Source organism: Pipra filicauda, unplaced genomic scaffold (genome assembly GCF_003945595.2).
Source record: "Pipra filicauda isolate LSUMZ 115617 unplaced genomic scaffold, ASM394559v2 scaffold12_size5214236_pilon, whole genome shotgun sequence".
Lineage (NCBI taxonomy): Eukaryota > Metazoa > Chordata > Aves > Passeriformes > Pipridae > Pipra > Pipra filicauda.
Window position 1 is genome coordinate 4,321,707 of NW_024103763.1, and position 22,611 is coordinate 4,344,317.

General features: G+C 37.2%; 1 protein-coding gene across 1 annotated transcript; it reads right to left on the reverse strand.

Moving 5' to 3' along the window:
• Positions 1-6,373: 6,373 nt before the first annotated feature.
• SYAP1 (synapse associated protein 1) lies at positions 6,374-22,541 on the reverse strand. Its single transcript, XM_027738255.2, has 9 exons — positions 22,235-22,541; positions 19,357-19,475; positions 17,364-17,430; positions 15,622-15,695; positions 15,171-15,310; positions 13,276-13,421; positions 10,105-10,163; positions 8,962-9,109; positions 6,374-7,384 (listed from the first exon to the last, which is right to left on the reverse strand). Exons 1-9 carry the CDS (start codon positions 22,419-22,421, stop codon positions 7,257-7,259), a joined length of 1,068 nt encoding a protein of 355 aa, XP_027594056.1. The 5' UTR covers positions 22,422-22,541; the 3' UTR covers positions 6,374-7,256.
• Positions 22,542-22,611: the final 70 nt, after the last annotated feature.

The following is a 22,611-nucleotide window of genomic DNA, read 5'->3' on the forward strand; positions in this document are numbered from 1 at the left end:
GAGCTGCCAAGGGTCACCTGCACTCCTGCGAACCACCGGCCGTGCCATGTGCTTACGTGGGCCTCGGTTGTCGGGGACCGCTCTGGAGTAACTTAAAACTGGTGCAAGCAAGCATCCTAGAAATACATATGTTCCTGCCTTTCAGGGAAATAATTCCACTTCCCATGTCGGATGTGGCGGGAACTTTGGAGTTGCTGAAAAAAAATATCACACTAAACCTCCCTAAGCACTTGTTACTTCGGAAAATAGGTCAAGTGTCAGTGTTGAATAAAGTAGCTTTGGTGAGGCAGTACCTGCTTAAATGATTTTGTCCTTACATCCTAAATCCATACGTACCAGAACAATTCAACTGTTAGTTTCAAGATGAAAAATAATTTTACATTTTTGGGTATCACCCTGATCTTTAGATGGGGATTTTGTTCCATAAAATAACTCTTGTTCTTTTACAAACATACATAATACTGGTATGATTCTTGGAAAAAGAAAGAAGGATCCCTCCTCTTCCCCAGCAGAATTTTGGTGTTTTGGGATTTTCCCCATGCATCCTTTTCATCAGAGAGCAGCAAGAGATCCATTCAAATATGCTGTGTTTGATCCCAGGTTGGCTCATGCAATCCTTAAATAGGGCTTTAACATTTACTTTTAATATCTCCCAAGCATTACTTGAAAGTATATATATATGTAGCAAAATATAAATTACTTCTGTACTCTCCCCCTTTCAGGCACTTTTTGGCATAGAAGGAAGATTAATTAAAAATCTGAGCTACTTTGAGAGAGAATGGAATAAAGACACAAAGAGCTGTTGCTGGCTGTAAGCCTTTACTGTAATAAAATTCATTGTGAGGCTTATTTTGGTGAGTCTGGGTGCCAGGGAGGGTAGCGTACATTATGCAGCAGAAGCAAACATGAGGCCATTCTGTCAAGGGGGAGTTTTCTTCAAAAACTATCAGATGTGAGAGAATATATTTCCAGCAGTAATTCTTTTCACACATGAACTGTCTGGGTTCTGATACAGTGACACAGATCAATTATAATTGTTTTGTGAAGAAAGAGACTCTTCCTGGTAAGTCAGTTTTCTAGAAGGTTCAGGTTTTTTTGAGGATAGCTGATGAAGGCGTAGTGAGAGAGGTACCATCAGCTTCACAACTCAAACACAGATCTCTGGTGCACTGGTTGCCTGCTGTGCTGTTGTCCTCTCAAGAACACACATGTGAAATTCAATGAAAAAAAATTAGTATTTTCAATTGCATTTATGGTGCTATCCCTATGTCTCTTTTTGTGTTTCCGTGAACTGCTTTCCCTCAAAAATGCACTTACCAAGGAAGTGCATGTCAACAGTACTGGAAATTTGTATTCCACTCCTGCAAGTAGGTACATGTATTGAGAGGAGGTTGAGAACATATTTTCAGTTGTGCCCTGTTAATGACCTTGCTGGAGATTGCTTGTGCAATCCTACACACTAGGAGCTGCCAAGTAGGTGTTCCACCCAACTGGCCATTGCCAAGAAGGCGGAGTGGTCTCATGTTTTGACAGACAAGAAGCTGAAATTTTAGGAAAATAAGCTCTTTTTAATTATTATTTAAGATAGAGCTAAGTATCCCTTAGTAAAAATCTTTAGTCATCAACTTTTTACAAATTTTTTGGGTAGTTTATTTTTATGAACTACATCCAGGTTACGTGGTTATCACCATACTCAAGAGTAGTCTGACTTCATGAACGCTGTACATGTGTTAGCCAGTCTGACACCTCTCTTGGATACTTCACCACCCTCACTGGGGGGGTGGACGACAACTCCCAGGCAACTGGGTGAAAAATGAGTTCCTTCATTATGTTTTAATCAAATTAGTAAGGTGAAAACTAGAACTAGATGCTCAAACTTCTAAACAATGACAATTGAGTAACTGTGAAATAAAGATACTATTTCTTTTCTTACATGCCATGCAGTCAAGGAACTACTGAAATGCAGTAACAAATTGTCCTTTTCCCATGCTTATTATGATAATTGCTTTTACTGAAAGTTTGAAGAAGCTCTGGACTACCAGAATTGGAACACTTCCCTCCTGGTGAAACCATGACATTGAGTAGGAACAGTAATTCTTCCAATGGAACTTCTCACAGAATGACTAATCAAAAATTAAAATGAAGGCAGGAACAGAAAAAGCAAACAAACCAAAGATCCAACTCAAATCACCACTCTTCTACTTCACAGGATTCTAAAATTCAATGATGGCTACTAGGGAAATTGCCTGGAGCCCAATGTGGACAATACTGAAAACATGTGCTTGGCTGAACATACCATGTAGCTATAAATAAAACCAAACAAGATGCCAGGGTACATGTGGAATGGGATGAGGAGTAATGAAACCAAGATGTGTCAGCTGGGTGGTGCTTTCTCTTACATGCATCATGCATGTCACACATCCCTCCCAGAAAACAAACTCCAAATGTGAATGAGCTCTAAGGAAAGTTGCCACAAATTTTGTGGTATATGGAAAAATGCCCCCCTTAAAATATGATATTAAAATATCCTATCCTTTTCTCCTAGTATCACTCTTAGAGCAGCACCTTTCATCCACCCAACACGATGGTCCTGAAAGTCTTGTTACACATGATACAGGATGAAAGGCAGTGATGATACAGCTCATCCAAAACTGTTTGATGTTTAAATTGCAGGCATCAAAGTCATGAATGGGCATAAGGCCATCATTAAAACATTTCTGAAGTAAGTGGGACAAGAAGCTGGGTATAATCAATTCATTCTCTGGCCATTATTTGATTGTGAGGTAAATGGGGCTCGTTTCTCCTTGGGAAAGAGAGGAAATGCAGAAAAGCAGTGGTTTTATCTGGCTCTGAAACCTTCACACTTCCGCTCTATGGAAACCATAGTCAAGAGAACAAATAAATAAAAGCAACCGCATAATTAAAGTTTTGTGCATGCATACAAGTAAAAAAACTCCACACTAAGCATGGTTTTCTTTAGAGTATCATGTATCAAAGCATGCATCAATCTTTATTCTTCTAATTTTATATATTACCCTGAACTAAATGCATTTTTCTTCTGTCTTTCCCTACTTTGCCAAAATCACAGAGATGAAATAACCTATCTGCCCATGTAGTTTTGAATTAAGTATACCTTCCAAGTTTAGCTGCAGAGGTTTGTCATAGATTCATGAATTCCTGAACTAGCAAAGGAAAAAACAAACATCTCTAACCTGTGCCATAATGAAAACCAGGCTTTTAGGGAACAAAGCAAGTGATTCCATTTTTACAGATAATTTCTACAGTGCTGTCTCATTAAAAATGATAGTGTGACAAACTAATGCTAATTATTTTGGTTGCTCCTTGTCTCACAATGGTATCTACGTAAAAGTAACAGCTGAACAGGAAAAGTACGTTATCATTTATATTTTTAAATATATTTAGACACATTAATAAATGTGGGTTTGCATATATATACATCCTCTTTATATACATATATATGTATATATATAAAATACTGGGCTATACTGAGAATAAAATGAAGCCATGCGTGTCTTCTGATGTTTTTGCAGAAATTGTTTTCTCCAATAGTTAACTTTAATATATACGAAGAAAATATAGCAAGACATTAATTGACTGTTACTTGCCATATTGTTTAAAAAAACTGGAATGATGATCTAACAATCACCCCACCCCACCCCCCGAGAGACCCCAAATGTTTCAAACAAAGGAAAAATAGCATTGAAAATGAGTATTTGGAAGAAAAATCTACTAATGGGTAACAGTATTTAGGGCTAGGCTACTGCACTGTTGTTACAGATATATCAGTCAGCACTTACTGAGACAGAGTATCAGGCCAGACAATTAATCTTCTAAACTTCTGCTGTATTGAAACCCAGACCATTATCAAGGTGGTTCTTCACACTGGAACAGTACAACAACACTCCAGACACAGCCCATGGACCGAGGGCCCAGTGTGGCTGCTACTGCTTGGCAGTGCACTGAGGAGTAACCAGACACACTTTGTTCCTTTCTATGAAATAGCTATTGCAAAGTAAAGGTCAATAATGTGTGAGGGGCCGACAGTTCAAGGGTGCATCTCACAGTCTGGTGACAGGCTCCTGCACATAGGGTTATTCTTTAAATGCATGAGGTTAAAATCGACATCCTGCGCTACAGTACTACATACACCATCCCACCAAGCAAACACCAAGATCACCAAACTGCAAGGAGGGAAAAAAATACTGAAGAAACAAACTAAAAAAATCCAAAGTTTACTAAAACAATGCAGGTTAACTGTGAAAAGAGAACAACTGTTAAGTGATTGAATAGAAATGTAAGGGAACTTTTCACTACACTTTTCTTATTCCAGGATTTTACAATCTTTCCTCTTCCTCATCCTCGAAAAAATTACTAAATAAAAAAATTCCATATAGGTATTAACTTAAGCCAACTGGACTAGTAATTTAATAGCTGAAGAGGATTTTTCAGTGCACAGAAGATCTGGAGATGTTGGCATCTCAGGAGAAAGCTGTATCACCATTCTAAGCTAACCTGCATGATTTCTGGGTAATCTTTTCTCTGTTTCTAAAAGGTTAATTCCAAAATTTGCAAGTTCAGCTTCCTCCAAGAAAACTCGTTAACAATCTTTTTGATTGTTTGTTTGCTTCTCCTCAATGTTTTAAACAACTGCACTTTCTGTCACATTGTATCCACAGGATGACGTGATTTACATTTATTCTTGGTTTCTTTTCATTTTGTCATTGATTTCCTACTGTTGTGTTGCTGGATTTTAGCATCTGCACCATCCCAGTCCTTGGAATGATGCTATTAAGAAAACACCAGCACACTTGCTTATATATATACATGTATATATAGTATTATGACACATTTGGGCTACAGAGACATACAATATTGACAAAGAACGTGAAGAAGTCTACCTGTGTTCATCTCACGTGACAAGTGGAATGCAGACACTATCCTTCTTTCCACGTAGAATAAGAACTGCTAGGCACTTGTAGCACCTGCCTAAATGAAAAGCATAGGGCAGGCCTGAAAACTGCAGAATTACACAAAATTTACTTCAGTTTTACAGGTTAAAACCAGATATGCATATTGGAAAACATTAATATGATATTTGATAAGAGACTTTAAATATCAGAGTTCTAGTCAGATTCAGCCTTGCTACATTATTGCCTGTTTAAATGTAAATTCAAATAGTGGAACTTGGAAAACAAAGGTTTTATATGTAGGAACCATCTTTCATGAGAGATGAAACCACTATATAGGTTATGCTTACATGAAATCAAACATGAGACTTCATGTATAAACTCCATGCAAATAAGGTAATAATATATCTGAAAACACTAGGAATGATCAGGCTTATTTTTAAGAAAGCGGACATTTGGAGCACTGAAGATTGGCATTTGGAGATTTTGAACTCTTAGTCATCTAGGGAAGACTTGCCACTCTCAGAATAGAACTGCCCATCATTTTAGAAGGTGTTGTGTCAAACTGTACAGTAGACAGATCCTAATATCTCCAGCTTAAATCTATAAGCAGTTGAATTTGTCAAGAGTAACCATTAAGCTGTGAATAGTCTCATTTTTATGAGTGTAACATATTTAACTTTTGTGGTCTTTAATTAATCCTAGATATAAAAAGCTTCTTAAGTACCTCTTATTTACCATGATGTATCTCACATCTGTTTACTAAGTGAAAACCACTATAAAAATACAAATTCTGCATAAAATGGTTTGTAGTTGAGAAAGTGCATGGCAATAAACTAATTTGAGAAGCCAAATATATGCAGGTTTAAAACAATTCCTTTTGTATACTGAGAAATACAGGAGAGCTTTCTGTCCAAGTTGCTAATGGAGACAATTTTAAATAGACCTTTCTTGCGGTAACAGCAGTTAAAACTACTTAGCTCTTTTCAATTCCCACGGGATGAATATTGACTGAGTAATTACAGCTATAATCTTTTTCAGTCTCTTTACAAAAGTTTTCTGCAGAATTATGTCATTAAGACAGAGCTTACTGTATGTAACATGGCTATAATTCAATTGTGCTTAATGGCTCCAACCTACTTAATTTTACCCATTTTCCTTTGTATTTGGAATTTCATGAATGTTTTGTCACAGAAGTTTATGAAATAGATGACAAATAGAACATCAAATTTTCATTTATATATATGAGGATACTGACTTAATGGTAAAACTACAGGAAACATCTAGATGCCTATGAAGAATCAAAAATCTTTTAGAGAAAACCCCCTATTTTTTAATTTAAATTCCACGTCTTAAGCACTGTGACAATGTATATTTTTGAAATCTGTGTAAGTCTGAAGTATGCTTGCCTCTCACTCTGCCCTCCTTCCAAATAAAAGAGACAGTTTTATACATATCTACAGTATTTAATAAAGGTGTCCAAACCAGCAAAAGTTTTTACATAAATGTTTCAGCACTTAAAGAGGAACATTTAATTTGCTCTCAGCTCAGACAGCAAAATTAAATGGAAACATAACAGCCTTCTGCAGAGAGAATGCATTAAACTATTTCTCTCTGTGGGGAAAGGCAATATCTTAATATGATGATTTAACAAAAACAAATTTAATTCAAGCTGTTAATAATTCTATCCTTATTTAAATGCTTAAATGTTTGCCACCTGACTGAAAAATAATCAGTTTCTTTTGGAGTCTGCATTAGTATTTTTTAACAAATCATTGAAAGTTATTCAATAGAGTTTTCTACAAATTGATTGGCTACATACATTAAGGAAGTTAAATACACATGAAAGCTACCAGCTACAAGTACCTCAAAAATAGTACACATTTACAGATTATACAGGGACCAGAGTGCAAATGTCAAGAGAGAATTGTTTTCAAGGACTAAGTTACTTACAACACCCATTTTTACATCCTAAACAGAAGGCTGTAGACAAAAAAAAAATTTGATTCTTATATTTAGAAATCTCTTTGAAGAGCTTCTTGACCATCTAAAAACATGAACTGTTGCTTCATGTATTAATGTTATCACTTTTAATTATGGCATATAACTTGCAGTGTCTGCCTCCTCTTTTTTTCTTTTGAAGAATATAGAAGTTCAGAAACTGCTCATATAAAGAACAGAAATACTAGTTGTATTCCCATATGGAATTATAATGATTTTAGATTCTTTTATGTCTTTTGAAGATATTTCTGTAAGCAAAATATGAAAGCAGAAATCCATGTCAGTCTTCAGAAAAAGCTTTGGGTTATAGTAATTTTGTGAAAATGTTTAATTTTCTTCTTGCAGCATTTCTTCTATTTCTTTATCCCAGTTTTCATCACGCTTTTCCGATTCTGTCACCACCTCATACTCCTGAAGCTCTTGTTGTAATTCCTTTTCCCAATCAGCAGTTTCTTCTACAAGAGATAAATAATGTGTAAGAATTTAATTGATAATGTATAATGTTGCTTATTATTATAAAAGCAGATGAATTTGCAGTGCACCTCTCTTGTATTTCCTGAACTTTACTGACAATTCTCCTTAAAAACTAAAGAAACTTCAAGATCAGAAATTTCACCTTCTTATTGATCACAAGTAGGAATTAAGTAATATATAAGTCTATATTCCTATGTGCATACTATAATAAAGATCTAAAAAGCAAATACATAGCTAAGTTGTTATAAGCATCCCTTTGCAACATCATTTCCTACAGTCTTTCAGTCTGCTATCAACTGAATCAAGTTTACACTTTTCAATCTCCATAAAATATGAAGTTCATAAATGCGTTTATATACTGTTATGAAAAAAAAATAGGATCAAATGCTGTGCCTAATTTAAAACAAAGAAGCAGGTATTCTCCTCACTGGCATTTGTAGCTAGGCAAGCTCATTTAATCAGGGTTAAAGGTAATCATATTTCATACTTCAGGGCAAAAAATGAGTCAGAAGGCATTACAGTGTTATTAATCTCTGTTTTAATTAGCTCTACCTATCATAGGCAACAGTGTGGGGGAGGAGATGGGTGTTTGATGTTGGTTAGTACTTCAGCCTAGATACAAAGGTACGCAATTCCATAGTCCAAGTCAGTAAGGCCAGCTGAGATTTCTCTGAACAAATAACAAATTAATAACTTACTGAAACACTTTCATCAAAGAAATAGATGCAAGAATCTGATTTTACTCATAACAATTCCTCAAACTTGGCTACGTATTGGAAAAAAAGAATTCAGAAAACAATGATTCAGAAACATCCAAAGCACACTGTAAGATGAATTCTGAAAACTGTGGTGAATTACCTCTTAAGCATCTACATATACAAGCATCTTCATAGTAAATTGTTCATTGTGTATGGCCAGAGTTCGATCATCACAGACTGTTTTTTATGCTCTTTACACTAATATTAGTTCTTCTGAATTATTTTAAGTATGAGCTCCACCTAATTTCTTCTTATCATTCTCAGAACTATTTGTTAAATTTTAAGTGTTCCAAATGCCTCTAAACCTTTTAGAGCAGAGGCCTCTGCAAGCTCATAGTCTGGTGCAAATACTGCCTTTTTAGCTGGTGCCACAAGAAGAAAACAGAGCCTGACTACCAAATACTGTACTGTACCTACAAGGATGTGAATTTAAAGGAAACAAAAAACTGTACACGTAAGAACCAATGAAAGAGAAGGCAGGGAAAGGAGATACACAGGAAAAAATGCCCCATACTAACTTTCATGGAAGAGTGACCTAAAATTTCTTAGGTGCTTTGGATTTAAACCCCTCATAGCTAACATTCTCTGTAAGACGTGGTTTGATTGTGGTGAAAATTAGAATTAATTTCTGCAATCTCTCATTGTATACACTTTGAAAAATTTGCTAAATTCTCATTTCATACAGTTTGAAAAAACTGTCACAAATCTACTTCTCTAAATTGAATTACAACTTTTTTTTTTTTAAATCAGCCTTTCCTAGAATTGCTCTACTTAAGACACAGAGGTAATAATAGCTTTACCTTCTACTACTGAAGTCTCTTCTTTCTTTTTGTCTAGCACTAGTTGTTCCATTTCTTTTCTTAGGTCTTCTTGATTCAGATTACAGGTATCAAAAGCATCACTCACAAATTCTGATACTCCTGGACTTGTGGAAATCTCTTCCTCATCCTGCAGCAAGACAGTTTAGTATAAACTTATCCAGACAGGGGAAGAAATGTCACCAACACATATTTCCACTCATGTGACTGCTTTTAAATAGAGTCAGCAAAAAACAAACCAAATGCGTTTTTCTGACAACTATTTTTCTTTATGGGATACTTTTCTTTAAGAGTATTTTTGCACAGACAAAAACGTTAGATAGTTGTACTGAAAATGATCTGCTTTGCATCCTAGGCTGCCTTTTTGTGTTCGCTTAACAACTTTAATTCTGTTTTGGTAATCTTCAGAAACAATAATAAACTCCTAAGCAGTTTACAACAGGACCTAAGATTAACACTAAAAATTTGACCACAATTCAGTAACAGTTTTCTACACAGGAATAAGATTAAGAGAGGACTGTTCTTTGAAATCTTTGTAGCTTAATTTAGTCCCCTGCATATTATTGGCAAATGAATGCACAGCTCTGCTTCTGCCAAGAGTCTTCTCTGGCACCGATTTTACAATCCAGAAATGAACAAGGGTCATTACATGCCTATGGTACAGGTTTCTGCAGTATCAAGTAAAAGTGCAATAAAACAATGTTGCTATTGCAATGCATCATTTAGATTTCCTATACTCCAGCCTGACCACCGCTGAAGAGCTGGACAGAACATGGCACATAAGCACATTTTTATGAAGGTACTCCTCATGTCTAAATACAATGCTAACCTTCTACTCCAAACATTTTGGAAATGTCACTCTTGGGAGGAAAAACATATCTTATTATAACATGCAAGATACTAATGAAAGCATTCTTCAGATAAATTACTGTTTCTTCTAATGAAAATCAGTTTCAAGATTATACGCTAAAAATTATCATCACAGCAAAAGAGCAGCAGGTTAGGACTGTCAGATACTATATTATTATGGTTTCACAGCAAAACTTACTCAAAAGGATGCATAATTACCTACTAAGGAACAGCTTCACATATTAAATACCAGATAAAATATACCAGCATTTTTACCTCTTGAGATTTTATTTGAGGCTTTATTGTAACAGGTGGTGTTTTCGGTCGTACTGTTTCTATCAAGGGGGAGAGAAAAAAAGGTAGATTACATTTAAATATGTAAAAATATCATTTAATCTGTATGTCTATTAAATATACAGGGAACTATTCCATTTTAAGATTTGAGGAATCCTGATGGTTAAAGGCTGAATTCAACCATAGGTGAAGCATTTCAAACAACAAAATGGAAGAGAAGCAATTTACTATTCTTAATTAAGGCAAATTTAGCAAACCATTTCCTCAATATGACTCCAAAGTTAAAAGACAGGAACACCTCTGACACTCAAAAGGATCCAAAAAACCATGCAGATAGGAGCAATTGGGAATCTGAGACAATGTCTTCTATAAAACACTTACAGATGGCACCACATGCCACAAGATCTTTCAAGTTACAAATAAGTAGACTTGGTCATGAAATTTAGTTAATGTCTACCACAGAAGTTCCCAAACTCCCCTGGCTGGGTACTACTACTACTGACATGGCAAAGGAAGTAATTGAAAAACATAAACCATAGAAGCTGGTTCAAATTTCCTAAGAAAATTTGCTGTGCATTCTGTATTTAGTAGCATGGTGCTAGAAGACGACAGCTGTTCACAAGCAAGGATATATCTTCCTGGCAGGTAAAGGAACACCCCAACTTTCTTCCTTGTGCAACTATCAGGGTAGAGTTACAAAACAGAGCCAGGCGGCTGCAAGAACAATTAACATACAGGGCAAGTTATGGTAGCAATGGGCTGCTTGCTTAGCAGTTCTGCTTGTTTAAATATGCAAAGCAGCTCTGAGCTCACAGCTCTGCTTCCTGCCGTGTGCCCAGGTGGACCCCTCCTGCTAACTCAGCAATTTCAGAACAGGGAATTTCTTTATGTTTAGTTTTTAAAATTAAGATCAGTTTTAATTAAAATAATTTCCTAATTGGTAGCTATCACTGCTTTTACAGCTTATCTACTCAATGCCCACTGCTCTGTCCCATCCTCTCTCTTACACTAGAATGTGGAACATCTTCCATTTGTATCTCCTTTTTTCCTTTCACATCAACCATGCCAATTTAACTTTCTGAAAAGAGCAGCCAAGGAGGAGACAGAGAGACATAAAAATGGAAGGCTAACAATTCTATTTTATAGACAGTCAGCTTTAAGAAGAAACACTGAACATCACGAAGAATTACCAACAGGCAATTACTTCCAGTTTTAGGCTCTGATTAGGGAATCCAACCTTCAAAAAGGTTACTTAAGCCAAAAATAACATGGATGATTCAGAGCTTCCCAAATCTATGCAATTTCTGAATGAAACAAAACATGTATTTACTGCAGTCTAGTATATGTATCTTTTCCATTACAGAATGTAGAGTCATTATGACAGTAAATCTATTTTCATGTCCTACACTGTATGGTGGTCTAAACTGTATGAGAGCCACAACAGGCCAAAAGACAGTGGTTTGGGTTTTTTTAAACTGAAGATATGTTTTGGTTCAGTCACAATGGAAATTTTACTAGAATCTAGCAACTTTCACTTTGACTGGCAATTTCTAAGGGTTTGGATGACTCAAACATTACATTTTTGTTGTTCAACAGGGTCAGATGCCATCTCTCCTGTAGAATTGAGACACTTCAATTAAAACACCCATAGCTTTGGACAGCAGACCACTGTCCTGAATAAAAGAAGTGGGAATTGGTGCCTCTTGGTTTGCAGTAGATGCTGGAATAGCCTGTCTTGTCAGTGCTCTTGGATAATAACTCAGAGAAAATTACTTTTTTCACTCTAGATGGGGACCTTGCCTAGGCTGACACAGGCACACTCCAAACAGAACCTATGAGAAACAGAATGAGAAAAACTGACAACAAAGGCGCACACACGCACACAAAAGCTTGAGGAAGCCACTACAGTCCTTTTCAAAAAGGTATCTTCCATGCAATATACAAGACCAGCTCTGAAATTCCATTTGTAACCTCCCCTTCATCCCAAGGTGCAGCTGCCAGTGTCCAAGAAGTCAAGGCCCAGCTGACTAATCCTAGCTCAAACAATGCAAAAAATTAGTAAGCTATGCAAAAGACCTGTGAGAAAGCCTGTAAAAAAAATAAGGAAGGAGACATTAGAAACTGAGGTAGGAGTAGAAAGATGGGACCATTGGCAGTGCAAGGACTCAAGAGGAAAAATACTAAGAAAGCTATTGTATTTGAAAGGGGTGAAAAAGAAGTCAACTTGGCAGTGATCAGCTGGCTGTCAGTCAGGCCAGCATGTCCACATGACAGGACATGTGTATTAATGGATTTCATGGATGACAACAATTTATTCATATTGGGGATATGAGAATCTGTTCCAGGGTGCAGCAAAAGCTTTCTCCTGCCCAGTTTCTGCCCAGCCTGCCAAGAATCTTCAAGTGTCTTACCAGAGGTGGTGAGCCCACCTTAACTTAAGCTAAGATTTGATGAACTACTGGTTATTTTTTGCATCTTTGCCACTAACTGTTCTACTCTTTAAGCTGCTTATATTCCTGCTCGCAGAACTTGTTTGCATGCAGATAAAGAGGCACAGTGGTTCATAAGAGGGTCAGTAAGAATCATCAGTATAAAATGAGCAATGTAACTAAAGACATCTATGTTGAAGTGGCTTTTTCATCTCAAGACTGAATCCCAGGTAACCTCCTGGTCCCCATTTTTTCCCATTTCTATAATACATTGTGGGCCTTTCCACACCCTGCACGTCTCTGCCTCCACTACCACCGAAATTCTACCTCTGTATCGCTCGCTCATTTGTTTGGTCTGAGGGATAAGCAAAAGCCAAGAGCAAACTATATGCCAGCTGGTTGGGTTGGCTAGTTGTCTGACCAAGTGAATCAAGTCAAAAAAAGCACACCTGAGACCACTAGTGGTCATGAGCTGTTATAAGCCAAGTACAGCGTTTCTCCTCTTGAGATTTCCATTCCTCTGACACAGTTAGCTGAAGCTGGAAAACAGCCTGAAAGCACTAGGAGCCTCTTCTTCCCCATGCTACACAAACACACCAAGTACGGTGAGAGAAGCCCTGATTTAATAGGAAATCCAGGATAAAAATTTGATGGCATCTGATGTATTCAGTGAGCATGCATGACAGTAAGTTAATGAGCTTGCTAAAACAAATGTTTCCAGTACCTTTCAGTTCACTATCCTCTTCTCTGCCTTTGCTCTCTTCTTTTCCTACTGCTTGCTGTTGAGCTGCAAGTGCAGTGAGTTGTGCAGACTGTTTAATTAAGGACACCCTGTAGAAATAATTTCTCCAAAACACCTCCTCCTTTACGCTAGAGAGAAGAAATAGATTTTGATTACTACACTTGGAAATATGTTTCCTTTTACCATCTAGCAGTGAAATAAAACGAAATATGCAGAGAGAAGGAGTAGACATAGCTGCTATTTAAGTAAAAACTTAAAAAAGGAATTTGTGATATTAACACATTTTAAAAAATCCATCATTGTAGAATTTCTTGATCCCTTACAAGGGAGTTGCAACGGACTTGAACATATAATAATAATGTTACAACTGTAGAAAAAACTTAACAGCATGCAGCAACACATAGTATGGAAAAATGTTGTGCTATTCCATCTCTCTTGACAAATTATGTAAACTAACCCAACAAGCCAAACAACCCTGTTCTCTTTATTTCCTCTCTAAACTCAACATTCTGTTGTTGTCAAACTATATTCATCTACATCTTCCCTAGACATCAGGTGGAACTGGAACACCTTTGATAGCAGAACTATTTCACTTAGCTGTAAGTCTTTCAGCAACCTTTAGTAACTAGAAACTGACATCCCAGAAATGACCAGCTTTGATAAGTGGGAAACTATCCCATATTTCAGGTAATATTTCCCTCTGAAATCCCTCCAGCAAGAAAGAAAAGACCCAGCTTTAACCCAGAGGCAAGAAAAGGTAGAAATGGTATGACCTGTGGGGAGGAAAGTATGTAGGTTAAGAGAGGAAGAGAGAGAGGAAGAGAGAGAGGAAGAGAGAGAGGAAGAGAGAGAGGAAGAGAGAGAGGAAGAGAGAGAGGAAGAGAGAGAGGAAGAGAGAGAGGAAGAGAGAGAGGAAGAGAGAGAGGAAGAGAGAGAGGAAGAGAAATGACCACTGAGACTAAGAACAGGGGGGAAAAAACTATTAAGCAATGTGGTAGAACAGGCAAGGACAGCATGACTAGAGGCTGGAGACAGAGCATCAGAGACAGATCTGATGAACATCTAGAATATGGGCAGATCTTCAGGACTGAAAGCAGGGAAAAGGTAAATAGAAGGCGGAGCTAGGGTGGTTTATAAAAGGTGGAAATTTAAAACAGAAAAGGTCACAAAGAAAGATGTTTTCTGTTTTCATCCTTAGACAAGGAGACTAGTGTTGAGAACTCCCACTTCAAAATAATGTTGACTTTTGAAACGAGCTTTAGGAGCAGAGTCTGGGACTGGACAAGGAAGAACAGTTAGGGAATAAAGCTGTGACCAAGAAGGCCGTAACTGCTCGGACAAAGACCTTTGGATCTTTTAGTTAGGTCCACTAGAAGGAAGGCAGTTCAACGCAGAGCTTTTCCCATTGCCTATTCGAACCCAGCTTTTCTTGCTTGCACTGCTGCTGCTTTGTGAAATATTCTTTTACCATTTCTCCAGTGGGGTCTCTGACTATCTGTAACCACCTTTTTGGGGTGTCAGTTACACCAACAGATCTGAACATTTTTGTTGTTGCATTTACCTTTGTTTGGGGGAAAAAAATAATTTTAATTTAGCACATCGGACATGGAAAAATTGAAGGCCTTTCCCATACTTAAGTTAACAGGTCCTTACTGGTTCTTACTGAAGGTGTAATAGATGTACTTCTGTTCTTTCCTCCAACTGCTAAACTTCCATGCACATGCAGTATTCCACACATTTGACATTAGCAGATAAAAAACATACATCGGAAGAACACAAAGAATTGAAGGAAGTGAAAAGAACAAAGAGTAATTTATGGGTATTTACAGAAACATTAAAAGTACGATGATACATAGTTACCAGCAGAAATTACTTACTGTTTGGGAACGAGATCAAACCTCATCCTATTGAGAAGTTCATCTTCTTGTAACATCACCAGTGCAACAGGGTACATTTGATCAAAGTCAAAATTAAACTGCACACCTGCTGGGGGATCCCGCAGAAAGTTCCGTTTGTCCTTTGAAGAACGTATTTATGGTCATTAACTGATATCGGACAAAGGACACCGTATTTCACATGCAAGATCAGAAAAGCAGTACGTGAAACCTTTACAAAAATAAAAATTATACCGAGGATCTGCTGTGGCTCAAGTTGAAACTGATAGAACTATTTACTATTGCACATGATCAGCACAGTCACACACATATATTAGAAGTATATTGAAAATACATAATTTAATGCCAACCAAACTCACTTAAAAAAAAAAAAAGAGAAGCTTTAATCTCTCGAAGAGAGGATTTCAAATCTTACAGGAAATTAAATACTTACTGCTGATAAGGCCAATATTTGTTGTTGAATTGTTTCTTCTTCATTGCTGTCTACCCAGGGAGGCACTGCGGCTTCTGTTATTGAGAGGAGGAAGATAATTCCATGAGTATTACTTGAAAAACCCCCCCCCAAACAACAAAACAGACCTTACATAAAGTAACATATAGTGTCATAAAAATAAGCAGAGTTATACCATTAGTCCTATTCATAGTTCCTTTTTCTTAAATTAAGTTTATAGCTTGAGAGAGAAGCTGTAGAAATGGATCCTTACTTATCAGAGGTAAAAAATAATAATTAAATAGTTGCTGATTTCTGTTGTTGTAAAAATAAAACTGTGGGGATTTCTTTGCACCAGTCAGAACTTGGTGCCTCTTAGTTTAGTTACTGAAGTAGTGCTGTATGACCGGCTAAGTTGTCTGCAAATAGCATTTCTTGATTCACTCTGAATGTGTAAACTTTGTCTAAATTAAGTTTGCAAAATAATTTACACGCAGAAGACACCAATTCTTTAACAATGGAGAAAAAGATTATAAATTTGTTATAAATTACATCATGTTATACACTGAATAAGCCCACTCGAGTTCAGCTGATTTACATATTTAGGTAGATACTTCCAAAATAGTTCTATAGGCTGTATAGAGAGGAAAATAAACTATTGTAGATGTATAGATATTTATTCATCTTTTCACTGTCAATGCAAATTCAGCCTACAGAGACAACAGGATGCACCTGTAACAGTTAACTTATTACTCTTGTGCCCTTAACTAACAATGTTTCTTTGCCTGTGCACCTGATATCAGCAAGATCTTTCACCCACATGTATTCCCTTCTGATGCTAATGCTTCTTGCAGTCAGGTCATCTGTTACTCCTCCTTTGGCCAATCTAACTACCTATTTTCATAAAGCTTGTAGAAATATATTAAGAGATGCCAAAGTTTACTAACAGAGACAAAAAGAATTACAGACAACAAGATCACATAAGCAATCTTGCAAGAAGAAACCAGACTAACATACTAACTATAAACACCACGAAAAATTTTATCACAATCCATTTAAAACAGCTCATTTTAAAGATTAACAATAGAGTCACTAATTACTGAAACTGTCAGAAATTACCGCAATCAGGTAAGACATTAAAATAGATAAAAGCCAATGATGAAACTCAATGTGAAAAAACAAGTGTGCTTATTTTAAAGTCTTGAATAGATCCACTGATGTTAATAGTATATGGGTGGATAACTTAAAGAATTTGGATCACAGATAATTACAGAGCAAATGATTTATGGGAAAGCAAAAGAGCAATTATGTCTTTAATGCAAGCAGAGTAACTCCTAAAGCAAAACTAATTAAATACTATAGTGCAAACCCTAACCTATGTTTTTAATTTCATTATGAAAATGTGACATTATTGCTAAAGCTCAGAAGAAATCAGCATGCCAGTTTTCAATAAATACACAGGTTTAAGACTCAAAACAGCAGCAAGAGATCAGCTCTGCATTAGCACAGTGATCTTTGAGGTAATTTCATAAAGCTGAATTTGGTTAAAAAAGCAAGATAATGTACTACTAACCTCACTTAAAAATATCATCTTCCTATTGCACAATATGCATTAAGTTGTGCCATAACGTGTTTCATTAAACAGAGCTTTGATAGATTAGTTTTAGATGTACCTCAACTACACAGCTTCCACCAGGTTTTCACTTATGTGATGTTAGGCACTAAGAAAAAAAAGCATACATTACCTGATTTTTTGGTTTGCTGCTCTTGGACAAATTTTTTCTGTTCCTTCTGAAAATCTCCAATAATTGTCTAAAAAAAATTAGGGAACCACAATTAAAAAAAAATTCACTCCCCTTGTTTCACATTCACTCAGCAAGTGTTTTCAAATACAGTGCAGAACCATATTCTTATATCTGTGGTAGCCCTTTTTGTAAGTTGAAGGTCTTTCATGTCAATCATACATTTCCCTTTACCGAAACATTTGATTTTGCATTTAAGAAGTTATAACTATTGTGTATGCTTTCAAAATTATCGTTTTATCAAATTAGGAGGACAAGGAAAAAAGACTAGCTGATAATTTGAACACTGGCATACTATGCATATCCACTTACTGCCTTATCATATCAAATATGGACAAGACAGACTGTTTAGACTTATTTAAGCATGTTTTAAAGCATTAAGCACCTAAAGATACCCTTGGCCTTACAGTAAGTTTCAAGAGTTGCCTAAGAAATACATCCATTGCAGTAAATTGGACTTGCAAAATCGTAAAGCAGAATTTTCAGAATGTCTTCTTAGCTGAAATAACTTCTCCATTTATGTTGTTGACGAATTTTCATTAAAAAAATTACATTCAGAAATATCCTATATTGAATTTAGAATTAAAAATTGGAGAATGGTCTCGGAATATGGCATGCCATAATCCAGAAGTAACAATGCAAATGTGCTGTAGTTGAAAGCAGAGGCAAAAAACCATAAAGCTAGAAACGAATATTTAAACCACTCACAAAATACAAATTTTATGCAGTGAGATCTATGGCTTAAAAAGCTCCCAAAAAGTACACAAGTCTTCAAGCTAAATCCTGATAAATTCCTATAATTCTTTTTCCTTCAGCAACTCAGTATTAAATTAACAGATAACCTTCTTACTTGATTTTTTCTTTATTATGTGGATCAAAAGTACATTAGACTCTAATTACTGTAGACTGTTGTCAACGAAATCTGAAAACAAAATGTGATCATAATAGAAATTCAGAAGTGTCATTTGATGATTTATTTGGAAGACAACATGAACACTAATTACATCAAGAAATTGAATTTCATCGTATTAAAAAAATAAAAAAAAAGGCAACATTGTAATTCCCCTGAAGGGCTGCCAGAGACAGGAGCAGGAAGAGGGATCTGGCTGCATCTCCCCTCAGACACTCGTGGAGGCACAGTCCTACTGCAGCTGCATTGGTTTTGGCCAGTTCCCTTTCCCTTCCCCTTTCCAAGCTACCCTCAGTAACAAACACAGAACACTACATAGCACTTATTGCCTTTTTTTTCCCCTTTTGCCAAGTTTGTGACTTAAAGCACTGGAAGAACACTCACTGGCAGAAGTTAACTGGAGCTCGCAGCCAGGAACACAGAGGGCAAGAGATAAGTGGCAGGGTCAGGGGGGGTAAAAGAACAGGACAACAGCAAGGTGTTTCATGAGCTCACTGGCTCTTCTGAAACTGTACCTGTATAGCTCTCGGGTTTTAGGATTTAATAGCCACTGAGCTAATTCTGACTCTTGCTTCAGAGATGCACTTAAGATGCAAGCTACAGCATTTCTTCTTCCAACTAAATAAACTGGGGGGAAAAAAACTCAGCCCACACATCTCTAGACAGACATTCCCCCAACTGCTTGTCTCAAATTCTTCCAGCCCTTCCTCCTACATGTCATGCAGGAATATGCACAGTCAGCATTTTCCATATTTTCTTTTGGTGTGTCTCCAGCGTATGAACATCCTGAAGGAATGGAACACAGGTGCAGTACTGAGTAAAGCAGGGTGACCATTTTTTCGCAGGTCTACCATGACTAAACATTTCAATCACATCATTCATCATGACAGGAGATGCACAGTATCTCTTGAAATACATAATATCTTAAGACAGCTTAAAGAAAGGTAATCACATGCCAGATTTGCCACATGTTATAACAACAGTAAGCAAACAGATTTTTCAGAAAGGTATCTAGAAATAAAATACCTTATCAATGATACTGTCAATTTTTCCTTCTTCTACAGACTTCTTTATTGTCTGTGCTGTTTCGGCAACGGATTCGGATATCTTTTTTGTAGCAGCAGTGGCAAAATTGAAGAGGTAACCTTTCACAGAGAAAAAAAGAAAGACCTGAGAAAAGATCTCTTTACATCCAATTCTTTTACTAGATTTATTTTTCCTTCTCTTTAGACATTTGCATACCTACTTAAAAGTGTCTTTCAAAATAACTTAACCCAGCTTCTGGCCTACAAAGAACTCCTAAAATTCTATTTATCCTTTTCTAGTATATATTCTTTAATGATGATGATCAAACTCTATGCTCGATCACAACATTCTGTAAATCAAACTGTCATACGTGAACCTTGTTTACTAAATCAAACATTCCTACTGGTCCTTGAAATACTGTTTTCCAATGAGTTTTTTGAAGCAATGGGTCTTTCCTGATTTCATATCAGCATTTCAGAGACATGAAGCAATAAATTAACTTAGCCACAGTATTAAAACATTATATATTATTGTATATAATAATAATTTTATAATATATAATTTAATATTAATAATTATATATATTTTAAAAAGAAAACCAAAATGCACAATAAAAATCTCATAAAGTGAAGCAGAAAATCCATGAAAAATTTCATGCAAGTAACACTTGATATTCCTTCAGAAATCCTAACATACAAGCTTGCTCTTGATGTTTGCCCTTACCTATTTTGCATTGTTTTCCTCTCTTTATCTCTATGGAAAGCACCATGGCCCTATTCACTTATTTTTCTGAATATATTCAGTGTCAAAACAGCAGTGACAAATATCCCCAAAGACTCATATTTTTTGTATTAGCTGAAGTGAAGAGAGGTGGCAGGGAAAGAACTATGTAGTGTGGGCATCTGCACTGTATTATCGTTTTTTAAGAACAAACTTGCAAGCAGCAAGATGTATTTCATAAACCTTCAGAAACAGAACAACCTTCCTTCTCAAGACCTCTCAAAACGACCAGTTTCCTTATGGGTTAGAAATGTAAGAAATAGTCTTACCATGCAAAAAAAAAAGTGAGTTCCTTTAACACACAGTTGTTAGTCACTGGTAGAATGAGTTACTTTGGAACACTGATGTCACCTTTTGGAAAGCTGACTGTTTTTGTGGTGTATAAAATATTGTCTTTGCTATGATATCACCAAATCAATACTGAACTATGCAGAGGTCTAGCCAGCCTTTAAGCAAGCCGGGTTTTTATATGTAACTTCTGTTTATAGGCCACAGAATGGTGGCAACCAAACATCCTTGAAGTACTCGCCAGCATCTTTCATATCTGTTATATGGCTTTACAACTCATCACATGCTTCACATACAAAAAGATGCTTAACTTCTACACTTTAGATATAAATACATACACTATTTCCCTTACAAGAGTAGAGGAAGCAGCAGCCTACTGGATTGCTTACTCCATACCAGCTTTTATTGGTTGTTTCATGTATCCCTGAAAACTCTCTCATATGCAATTGTGTTAGGTGCAAAAGGTGCTCAGACATTTGCTTTCTGGTGACATTCTGGTGTTGTTGGACAAAGTAGTTCTGGCCAGTCCTGGAACCGGGCTGAAGAGCAAAATACCTTTTATTTTCATTAAGGGCAAAGATATTTTTGAAGTAAGGTACTTCTAAAACCTCACTATGAGGTGGCACTTAGCCTTAGAAAAATAGAATTCGTGGTGAAAAACAACACTTCCACTTTCAAATGACAAAAAAAGTTACCCTCCATCTTATAAATCTATGCCTGTATTAAGAACATGTATGTAGCAATAATGCTATTATTAGTTCACACTGGCAAAACTTTCATAACTTTTATAATGCCGTAATAATGAGCAAAAAATAACATCTGTAAGGCTTTGGTTTTACCAGTAAAATGCTTTATGTGCCAGGGAAATTATGTGCCATCTTTTCTACATAGCTACCCTGTTTGTTAGCCGTGCAGATGCTTCTAGAGTCTTAAAACAGCAATGTCCAAATCTTTATAAAAAAGCTTTTCTACCACAACCTACCCTGGTGTCACGGACAATGAACCCATGGATCACTAAACCAGATTTTCGCTTCCAGAGCAAATTATGGGATGGACTTTAATATTGGTAACAGTCAACACTTATTCTTCCCCTGAAATTCAAAGTACTTTTTTCTTCCTGAACAACCAGAGCAATTAGCAGATTCGAATCAATTTACCACAATGAGACAGGACTAGTATTTGATCAATCTCCACAGGCAAAACTGCTGCAGTTCAGATTGCCTGAGACAAAGCACAGTCAAGAACCATCTCAGATTGACCTCTCAGATTATACTGATCCAGCATTTCAGAGCATCAATTTAAAAAAACCCTTCAGTAACGAGTATAGATCTGTACTTTGGATTAATTTTATCTATGAATCTATAGTAAAGCAGGCATCTTATAGCAAATTACAGCTTTGCCCCATCCCTGGCAGTGTTCAGGGCCAGTCTGGACAGGGCTTTGAGCAACCTGATGTAGTGGAAGGTGTCCTTGCCCATGGCAAGAGGCGTGGAATGAGATGATCTTTAAGGTCCCTTCCAACCCAAATCATTCTATGATTCTATGACAGACAAGTTCAACAAAATCATCAAACCTCATTATTTTCTTATGAAAAAACCCCACAACCCCCCACACCAATTCATGAAGTGCATTGATTCTATAGAGACAGACTTATTCTATGTGTACAGAGCCCGCTTCCCACAGTGCCAACAGAACAGATACTTAAGGAAACGCTGCTGCTTTAATAACAACTCTGAAAGAAATGGCAACCGAAAGGCACGTTCGCAGCCGTTCACTCTGTTCCCATGTCAGAGCAGCACCGGACACTCACTGCCGAGCCCCTTGGCCTGGCTGAGCAGCGCCTCCGAGTCCTCCTGCAGCTCCCCCTGCTCCTGCTCCTGCGCGGCCGAACCCGCCTCCTCCTCCTCTTCCTCAGGACTGCTCGTCTTCCCGGCGGGCAGCAGCTGCTCCTCCCCGGCCCGCTCCAGCCCTAGCCAGCTGCCCAGGCCGCGCAACATCTCTGGGTGCGGTGGCGGTCGCGCTCGGGGGGGGTCCCGGCGCTGCTCTGCGGAAACCGGGGCGGCCGCTCCGCGCTTCTTCCGCGTGCGCCACTTCCGCCGGGAGCGGGAGCGGGGAAAGGGGCGGGAGCGGGCGGGGTGGAGCGGAGGCGCGCGGGGCGGGAGCGCGCCGCACCTGTCGCGCGTGTCG